The 9,736-nt window shown below is 66.5% G+C and overlaps 1 protein-coding gene across 1 annotated transcript; it reads right to left on the reverse strand.

The window, feature by feature from the left end:
- Positions 1-390: 390 nt before the first annotated feature.
- PRR35 (proline rich 35) lies at positions 391-5,552 on the reverse strand (the record flags this gene model as incomplete). Its single annotated transcript, XM_082644946.1, has 3 exons — positions 5,487-5,552; positions 1,277-2,408; positions 391-1,012 (listed from the first exon to the last, which is right to left on the reverse strand). Exons 2-3 carry the CDS (start codon positions 2,368-2,370, stop codon positions 391-393), a joined length of 1,716 nt encoding a protein of 571 aa, XP_082501072.1. The 5' UTR covers positions 2,371-2,408; positions 5,487-5,552.
- Positions 5,553-9,736: the final 4,184 nt, after the last annotated feature.

Below are 9,736 nucleotides of genomic sequence, written 5' to 3' on the forward strand. Positions count from 1 at the left end.
GCCCCACTCTGCCCCCCCCATAGAAAGCTCCCCACTCTCTCCCCAGACTCCGGCCCCCCAGGGAGAGCCCAGTCCACAAGAGGAGGTCCGGACACTGCCCCCCTGACGCTCAGTCTGGGTACATTTCTGCGGAAGGTGACACTAGACCAGCGAGGGATGAAGGAGGCCCAGACGGGGTGTGAAGGTGGTTTCCATTTTAATGTCCACAACTGTGATCACTAAAGAGCCATGACCCTCTGCTGTGCCTGTGTGTCCCCAGAGATGGGTGTGGCCACGGCGGGTGGGGTCTGTCCACGGGCATGCTGGGACAGGTGGGGGGCCAGGCAGCAGGCATGGGGCTGGAGAAGGGCCCCTGTCTGTTAAGGACAGAGATAGCAGCAGGGGCTGTGGTCAGACCTCGGCACCCGTGGGGTTCTGCAGGCCAGAGACAGCCTCAGGGGGCCAGGAGCCCCCAGGCCCACCGCGGGTGCCCCAGCTGCCAGGAAGGACAGGGTCCTCTGGGGCCTGGAGGGGAAGACCCGGGGGAGGGACACTGGAGTCAGCCTCACACTTGGTGGTGTGGCTGGACAGAGGCTGGGCTGCCAGCATGCCGGGTGGCTTGGGGGTCCCCCGGACCAGCATGGGGCCCAGCTCCGGCTGCCCCCAGAGCCCTGGGGGCACCTCATGCCCCTTGGTGGGTGCCCGTTTCACAGAGAGGTCGAGGGGAGTGTCAGGTGGCCGCACGGCCCGCTCCAGTGCCTGGTGGATGGTGAGCAGCTCCCGGCGGATCTTCCCCAGCTGCTCCCGCAGAGGCCGTGGGGCCAGGACCCCAGCAGGCACCAACTGGCCCAGGCGCTGTTCCACCCTGGCACAGTCGCCAAGGGCGCGAGTCAGGTCCTCGCTCACGTGCCCAGGGCCCCCCAGCACCAGGCCCAGCGGTTGCTGGGGCAGGGGGGCCGCAGGACCAGGGGTCTCAAGGTCACTTAGCTCCTTGTCCTCAGGCCACAGCATCACGGATGGGCCGGTCCTCAGGCTGGCGGGCAGAAGCCAGTCAGGAGGCTGTGCTGCCCGCACAGTGCCCCACCCCCTCACTCCCCTGTCCAGCCTGGCGCCCTGGCCTAGGGCCTCGGAACCCCAGAGGCAAGGACAGGTTGGCTCTCTGGTCTCAGTCTCCCCTCTGCGGCCTGAAGCCCCTATTCCTGGTGACTGAGCTCCAGCTGGGGACCAAGCCACCCTCCCCCCCAGCCCTCTTCCCACCTCTCCTAACACCCCCACGACTGGGGCCCCTGACACCCACCTGCTCTGGGAACTGAATTTCATCCTGCTGCAGGGGTCCTGCGGGGGTTCTGGCCTGCCTCCCAAGGCCAGCTTCCTCTTGGGGTCGCTCTGGGCAGGCTGCTCCAGCTCCCCCTCCTGCCCCGGGTCCCTGAGAGCACCACGGGGCCAGGGCCCACCCAGCCCAGGCACTGGCAACTTCAGCAGCCCAGGGACCAGGGTCTCGGGGGGCCCTTTGGGGGGGGCGGGGGGCTTGGCAAGGGCAGTCTTGCCTGCCGGCAGCCCCAGGCTGTGCTCCAGGAGCAGGGGGTAGTACAGGCGAGGGACCAGGGCCGGGCGCTCGGGGGTCTGTGGGGCAGGGAAGGCAGTGGCCGGGGGCAGCAGGGGGCTGGCTGAGGCCAGAAAGGGCACGTGGGCGGCAGCAGCCAGGGAGGGCCCCAGGTAGGAAAAGAGGCCCGGGCCGAGAGGGTAGTTGACGCCCAGCAGGGACAGGTGGAGGCTCTGGGCCTCAGGGAACTCCCCGGGGGTGGGCGGGGGGTAGCAGGGCACACTGCCCTCAGGGCCCGTGGCAGGCGCGTCCACCCCGGCCGTGCTCCTCGGGCCCCCACCTCTCCCCGGCTTCCACGACTCGGCCAGGAGGCCACCGAGGCCCACACCCTTCTGGGGGTCCCTGGCCTCAGGGAGCAGTGTCTCTGGGGACCCCCGGGCCCCTGGCCTGGGGCCCCCAACCCAGCGGTGCAGGGAGAGGACGTCGGTGACCACGTGGTCGGGCGTGGCGGGAGCGTCCAGCGCTCCTCGGGGCCGGCCGCTGGGGTCCATGGGGTCCGAGGAGTCCACGGGGTGGCCTGGGGTGGGTGCACGTGGCCGGGGCGCGGCCGGTGCCCGGCGGCAGGCCCAGTCGGGGGAGTCCAGCAGGAGGGAGAGGGAGTCCTTACAGAGGCTGTACTTCATGTGGTTGTAGAGGTGGGACTTCTCCAGGCAGGTGAAAGGGCACTGGAAGCACTTGTAGTTGTAGGGCTTGCCCCAGGGCCGTGGGATATAGTGTGGCTTCTTAGGCTTCCTCGCCCGGGCCCGGGCCCCGGGGCCCAGGCGGCACGAGCCTGCCTCTCCGGACATGGCAGCTGCTAACGGGCGAGCCCCGGCCCCATGGCCACCTGTGGACGGGACCTCGGTCATTGCCGGCCGCCCCCGGCCGATGCCCCCTCCCTTCCGTCACAGCTCGAGGCTAAGCGTCCAGGCACCGGCACCCGCCCCATCCCCCTCCCCGGTCTCTGCCAGCAGAAGTGGCCTCCCTGCCTCACTCTCTGTAGGGTCAGCAGACACACGGCAGAAAAGATGCAGGACGCCCAGGTAAATGGGACTTGGGTAAACAGGAAATACTTTTTTAGTATAAGTATGGTCTAGCCAATATTTGGAATGTGCACTCAAAAAATTATTTGTTGTTTATCTGAAATTTAAGCTTAAGTCCTGTACTTTATTGATTGACCCTACACGCATCTCGCCCCTCAGGCCTGGCCAGTCCCCAGCAGGCCCATTTCTGGTGTGATTCCATCCACGCCCATCTCCCCAACACCAGCAGAGCCCGGGTCTCCGTCTACCCCACGGGCACTGGGTGAGTGACCGGAGGAAGCCAAGTATGACCAGACTCACTCCTGGGGACACGGCCCTTCCTTGTCTTAACCCCTCCAGAGACTTTCCTGCCCGCCGGAAAGCCAAGATAAGAGCCGTGAGATGAGAAACCAGCAGAGGTTCTGAGCGCCTGTTTACACAGTGTCCCTGCTCTGCAGGGCGTTGGGTGGGCACTGTGATCTCTGAGGGGGCCAGCCTTGTGTGGGCCAGGCCAGGCTGGGGGGCGTGGATGTCCAGCATGGCCTCACGGCACAGCCACCTGCTCAGCCTGGCTCCATCTGGGTGGCTGCCGGCAGGTCGGCAGCCGAGCCTGCAGCGGCCGAGCTTGGCCAAGACCCTCCTCTCCCCATGCCCCCGCATGCTTGCTCAGAAGCCGCTCTGCACTCCATCTGGGCTGCCACCTGGGCTGTCCACCGCCCCAGTGTGCGCCTCAGCCGGGTGCTTGGCGAGTGTGTGCACACAAGCGTACGGCTCCCGCTGAGCCCTCCTCACTCAGCGCCTGGAGGGACCACCTCTGCACGGCTGGGCTGACTCAGAACAGAGAGCAGGGCGGCCACCAAAATGCAAGGGGCCCGGGCACACGAGGCTCACACTCCACTCAGAGTGGACGGGGTCACTGCACACATGAATGCACTCGGCACGGCCGGGGGTGTGAACAAGCACAGGACACATGCACACACACACACGCACACCCGAGGACACACAGGGTCACAGTCACGATGTAGACACATGTACACTTGCCCTGCTCCCGGGGCTCAGGGACGGCCAGGGCACTGAGCAGGGCAGGGCAGGGCTGGGGTAGCTGGGCAGCCTTTGGGAGCAGGTCGTCCTCCCTGCTGGCCTTCGGGCTCTGCACATGGCAGGCAGTCATGTCTGCTGCCCCCAAACACTGGATGGGCACCCCCATTATGGAAACAGCCACAGGGGTGGAGAGGGCTGCCTGTCGAAATGGGCCCTGCGGAGGTGGGGTTGGCATAGCCATGGCTAGGGTGTGGAGGGCAGGGTGAGCAGAGGCTAAGTGACTGGCTTGTGCAGGGATGTCCACATCAGGGAGGGGACAGGGCTCCCAGAGGAGCACCCGGTTGGGAAGAGGGGGCTGTGCCCAGGAGAGGAACTGGGGCTCCCTTAGGGGCTGCAGACACTCCCTGGACTTGGTGGTGGGTGCAGAGGCAGGCCCCATCCCTGCCCCCCACCCCCCCAAGATACAGATGACAAATGGGTGTGTGTGCTCTGGAGACAGAGGCGGCTGTGCGGGGGCCATCGATCACCCAGCCCTGGGAGCCACACAGCTGTGCCGCCTGGTGCCACCACCCACCCCACTTCCCAGCCGGGCCCCTGGACTGGGGGGGCTCCTCCTAGGCCTCTGGACTAAGGGGGCGAGGGGCCCCTCCTGTGCTCCTGCTTCAGATCAGTCACCTGGCTTGGGGTGGGGGGGCTTGGTTGGGAACCATCTCAGCAGCTGCTGACCCCACAGGGGCCCAGAGAACACCTGGCACCTGCCCAGCGTGCTTGTGCACAAGCAGAAGACACCCCCAGACAGCCGCACACCCCCACAAAGGCACATTCATTCGCACATGTGTCCCAACCCGTGACTGGGTGCGTGTGCCCAGGGCGGCCTGCACCCCGTGTGCCTGTGCAGACACCTGGTCCCACTAACCTTTCCCTGTCTGGGGGAGAACTGGTGGCGGACCAGGTGCAGGAGGCCTCACCCAGGGTGGGAGAGGGGGCACCCAGCGCTTGGAGCCACCACCAGCCACCAGGGGATTGATTATAGCTCACCCATCCCGGCTGGCGCCCTTGGGACTTGGGAGCACCCCACAGGGCGTGGTACAGAGGAGGTGACCAGGCTCCTCCTCGGCTGAAGTCGAGACCCCAACTCCCTCCCCCCTTCCCTCCACACACGAGCCCGGAGGGCGCCCTCCTACAGGGATGGGGCTGCTGCGCCCTGATGGTCCCGGTGCGCCGAGCTTGGACGCCGCGAAGTGGGGGACGTGGGGACTGGGGTTGCCCCGCCCGCGCCCCGACAAGCTTGGCGTCCCGCCACCCCGGCGCCCCTCACGCCCTGCCGGGCCCCCGCGGCCCCCAAACTTCCGACCCGCCGCCGCCCGTGCCCGCCGTACCTGCGCCCTGGACGGAGCGGAGCCTGCGGCGCCCCGATAAGTCAGCGCGTGGCCCCGGGGCCCCGCGGGAACTTCTCGCCCCGCCCGGCGCCCCTCCCCGCCCGGCGCCTGCCGCGACCCCGCACCCCGCGGGACCCGCACAAGCTCTCGGGGCGCAACTCGGACTCCGGCCTGGGAAACTGAGGAGCGGCCCCCACGCGGTCTGCGGTCACTCACTAGGCAGCGTGTCCCCGAAGCCTCCGCCAAGGACCGCGTCCCCCCGACGCCGACTCGCACCTACAGAAGTTGGCGGCGGGAGCGGCCGCGCGTGCGCCACGGCGCCGGGCTCCGGGGGGCGCAGCGACCTCCGACCCGGGCTGGCGGTGGGGGTGGGGGCGGGGGCGCGAGCGCCGGCAGCGGTCTCCCCCCGCCCCCCCGGCCACCTCAGGTGCACCCCCGTCTCTCCCACTTCCCTGCCCACAGTCGCCCCCTCCGCGCACTCACCGGCCTCGCGGGCCCGGGACCGGCTCAGCAGTCTCCGCCGCGCCGACAACTCCTGGATGGAGCCGTGGCCGGTGACACCAGTGGCACCACCCGAGCAGGGCAGGGACGGGCAGCGTCGCGGCGGAGCCGAGAGTGGAGACGCAGGTGTGCTGCCGAATGAGGGGCTCCTGGCACCGTCCCCGCCCCCGTCGCCTGCAGGCTGCCGCGGGGGTGCGCAGAGGCAGCCAGGTCTCCCGGGGTCCCCGCAGCGGTGTGATGGGGTGTCAGCGGCCGAGGACGCAGAGAGTGGGGCCGTCAGCACTCATCCGTCAGGGCAGGGCTCTGGCCCCTGACAGCCCCTCCGCCTGAGCCAGGGCCTCTGGGCTGAGCCCCGGGACAGGGGGACCTTGGAGAACAGAGCCAGCCTGGGGAGGGCTGCAGCCCAGCCCGGGAGGGGACAGAACTTAGCTCGGGGAGGGCTGCAGCGGAGAGCCGGCAGCAGAGCCCAGCACACACGGTGGAGCAAGCCTCCTTTTCTGGCCAAGACTTGCCTGCAGTACCCTTCCCTCTTCTCCAAACAGGAGGCTGAATGGGTCTGCACCCCCAAACCCCTGTCCTGCCCACTGACGGCCACCGGCTCAGAAACAGGGTCACATGCACTCACTCCCCCTTTCTAGAAGCATCACCCCCCAGCCCCCACTCCTCACTCCCCTGGCAGGTGCCCAAGGAGGGCTGCATCTGCCTGCTGTTGGCAGGACTCCTCTCCACTGGCTGTCCCTCCTGGGAGGACCCGGGTGAATGAGGCGGGGCCTGGGAAAGGGCCCACCAGAAAACCCCCGCCCCTAATGTCCTCACGGCCAGAGCTGCTCCCAGCCCCACCTCCCAGGGTACTAGGCTCCATGTTGATCTCCGAACTGTCCAGACTTAACATAACATTCTGGAGCCCACTTCTCAGCTGGGTCCTAGTGGAATTTCATCTGACCAGCCAGGACCATTCCAGAAGTGGACACAGATACTCAAGACAGGCCAGTCACATTTCTCAAGAAATTTTTGCCTTTGTTCAGGGGAATGTGCCTTAACCCAGAGATGAGTGATGTGCCATCTCAGGCATGGGGTGGGGTCTGCCGTCGTCGGAGGGGTGTGTGCTGCCCCAGGCCCACTCCGTGGAGGCACAGAGGTCCCCGTGAGGGTCTACTTGGCCTTCCCTGTAGGCTCAGCTACAGGCTCCTGGGGTATCCCAAGCTCAGCTTGGGGGGCTGGGGTGCTTTGGGGAAAAAAGGAGTATCCAGTAGCGGTCTGTGGGATGGAGAACACTAGGTCCAGAGTCTAGTGCCTCCTGGGCCCTGTGAACCTGGCCTCAGTTTCCCCAGCTGTGCAGGAGGGTGACAGGCCATGGCCCAGTTGTTGGGGCTCTGGTCAGCCACGACAGACGTCTGTAAGGAGCAGGGTGCCATGTCCTGGGGGTGCCCAGTGCAAGGACACTGATGTGAGGGTGACTGCCCAGTGCCACCTTCCCTGACACAACCTGGGGGACCCCATTTCTCCCCGTAAAGTCCACAGGGCAGAGCGGGGGTCTGGAGGACTGCTGTGGGTGGCACAGCCCACCAGCCTTTTCCTCTCTGCCCGCCTGGCCTGGCCCAGCTGACCAGCTGACCGTGCAGGCAGCCCCAGGCCGGGAGACAGCTTGAGCGGTCGTCACGCCAGCAGCCCTGTGGAGAGTGGGGGCCGGGAGGCCTGCTCCTTCTGCACACAGACCCCACTCCGGACATACTCAGCCAGGCCCGGGCCCCTATCTTGGGCACTGCCCAGAGAGGGCAGGGGGCACAGGTCACCCTGAGCCAGTGGGGGTGGGGGTCTCAGGGACGGCTCTATGCTTCCTGGCCCTGAACTGCTGACTCCTCCGAGGGTCTGGGGAGGCCATGCTGCCAGCACAGGGGTCGGGCTGGTTGGAGGGTGTTACCGTCCTCCAAGGGAAGGGAGGGGCCTCTCAGCGTGTGGAGGGGACAGCACAGTGAAGCCAGGTGACCAAGGAGCACCAGAGAGGGGGGAGGAGGCCAGGCCTCAGCATGTTGGGAAAAGCAGGAGTCCAGGGACGGCAGCTCAGCAGAAGCCGTGGAGGCCGCCTCTGTGGATGGGCCTTTCCAGAAGTCTGGGTGGGAGGAGAGGTGTCGGCACCTCCAAGGGGCTCAGCACCTGAGGGGCATGACTGGGCTTCCAGGAGGGGTCTTGCCAGGGGTGCAGGTGGGCCCTGAACTTGCTCCAGGGGTCCCGAGAGCTTGGCCATGGCTGCAGCCTAATGGCCTGTACACGGGGGTGCGAGTCAGGTCAGCCCATCAGGTGCACAGACTGTCTGCCGCTCTGCAGCCAGGCGAGGCCGGACAGCAGTGCCAGCCCCGGTGCCCCTGTGCTCTCTGCCTGAGGCACTCCCAGGCACATCTGCTCCCTCACAGCTGGCACACAGGGTGCCCGGGGCCTGTCCCACTTTCCACTCAGGAGTGGGGCGTGGTGGTAGGTCATGACCCACCCACTGGACCCCACCCTGCAACATGTTGGGGAAAGCTTGGGCCCAGGGAGGTGGCCCCTGCTCCCTGAGGCAGTGTCAGGGATCCCCGAGCTTTGGGGCTTGGTCCCCCATGTGACCTGAGCCCTGAAACCCCTGCCCCTGCTCCTTGGGCATCAGTCCCCTTGTCTGCAGATTGGATGGTGGAAGACTTGGTCTCTGGGTGCTTCTGGCACCAGTGGGGTCCTAGGGAGCAGTCTTCTCTCCTCAGCTTGTCCTGGTGCAGGGTGGGGTGGGGACACGCAGCCCCTCCCTCTGCCCCCAGCCAGAGGCATTGTGGCCATTAACCTCCTCTGCCTGCTTGCCCAAGGCCGCCCGCCTGTCACCTCCATTAATGCTGGTACTTGTGCGCCAGGGGCACATGGGCAGGACGGACAGTGGGCCCAGGGAAGGCAGGGGGACGGCGGTGCAGTGCCTAGGGCAGGCCTGTCTCCTCCCCTCAGTGTCCACACACGGCCTCACCAGGACAGGTGTCGGGGCTGGGCCAGCCTCTGCTTGCCCCATGGGTAGCGGGAAGGCGGTAGAGCCTCTAGGCAGGGTCTAGAAGCCACTGGGAGGGGTCAGTGCCATGCAGGATGATGGCCATGGCTCATATTCACCCTCTCGCTGATGAGCTCTGGGACACATGGCAGCCCCCAGAGTGTCTGAGGGCCCCTCCACGGGCCAGTGCGTGAGTTATCCTTGGCACTTCCTTCTCCTTGCCCATTTGAGGTGGCCTCAGGGACCCACGACTTGGTCCAAAGGGGCAGGGTTGGCACTTCCCTGGTGGTCCAGTGGTTAAGACTCTGAGCTCGCCATGCGGGGGGCCCTGGTCAGGGAACTAGATCCTGCGTGCCGCAACTAAGACCTAGCGCAGCCACATAAATAAATAAATAATTTTTAAAAACTCAAAAAACCCACAGAGGGGCAGGGTCACACCTGAGGGCCCTGGGTGCCAGTCTGAGTCCAGTGAATCTGAGAGCACTGGGGAGCCACAGCAGGTTCACAGCAGGTCTGTGAGGGAGCAGCAGAGCCAGAGAGATGGTGCTGGGTGACTGACTGTGTGGAGAGGGCTGCAAGCAGGTTTGGGGAACTCCACTATGAACTTCTGAGGGGTGGGTGGAGTGTGGCCCATGGCGGGCACATGCAGGGCCCAGATATTCTCCAGGGAGTGTATGGGAGTGCTGCCCAAGCTGGTCCAGATATGTAGGGTGGAGCGGGCCCCCCTGAGGGAAAGGGCATTGGCTAGGAGGCTCCTGGCACCCGGGACCCCAGGAGGCCTCTGGCCCCAAACCTGCTCACTGCACCCCTCCCCCAATTAGCTCCCTCCTCTGGAAGTCACCGGCCGGCGCTCCCTGCATGCTTGATTAGCGGCCACCCTGGGGTGAGGTGGGGTGGGGTGTGATCTGATCCTCCATCTGCCTCAGGCCCTGGGATGGAGAGGCTCCTGGACGCTCTCTGGAGGCGCCAAGAGGGGCTGCAGCGGGAGTGAGCTCCCCGCTATGAGAGGCATGCCAGCTGGGGCAGGGGCCTTTCCAATCACTGAGGGAGCAGCCTGGCCAGGCAAGTGGGAGGAATGGCTCAGGCCGCCGAGCCCCAACCCAGAGCCCCCACCCAGCTTCCAAGCTGCCCTGGCAGAGCAGCGCCCGGGGCCGACAGCAACCATATGTTGGAAGAGGAGCTGCGCAAGTCCCTCCGCGGCCCCCGGGGCCCAGCCTTCCTGGGCCTGTCA

This window comes from Mesoplodon mirus, assembly GCF_964341445.2.
Source record: "Mesoplodon mirus genome assembly, chromosome: 15".
Classification (NCBI taxonomy): Eukaryota; Metazoa; Chordata; class Mammalia; order Artiodactyla; family Ziphiidae; genus Mesoplodon; species Mesoplodon mirus.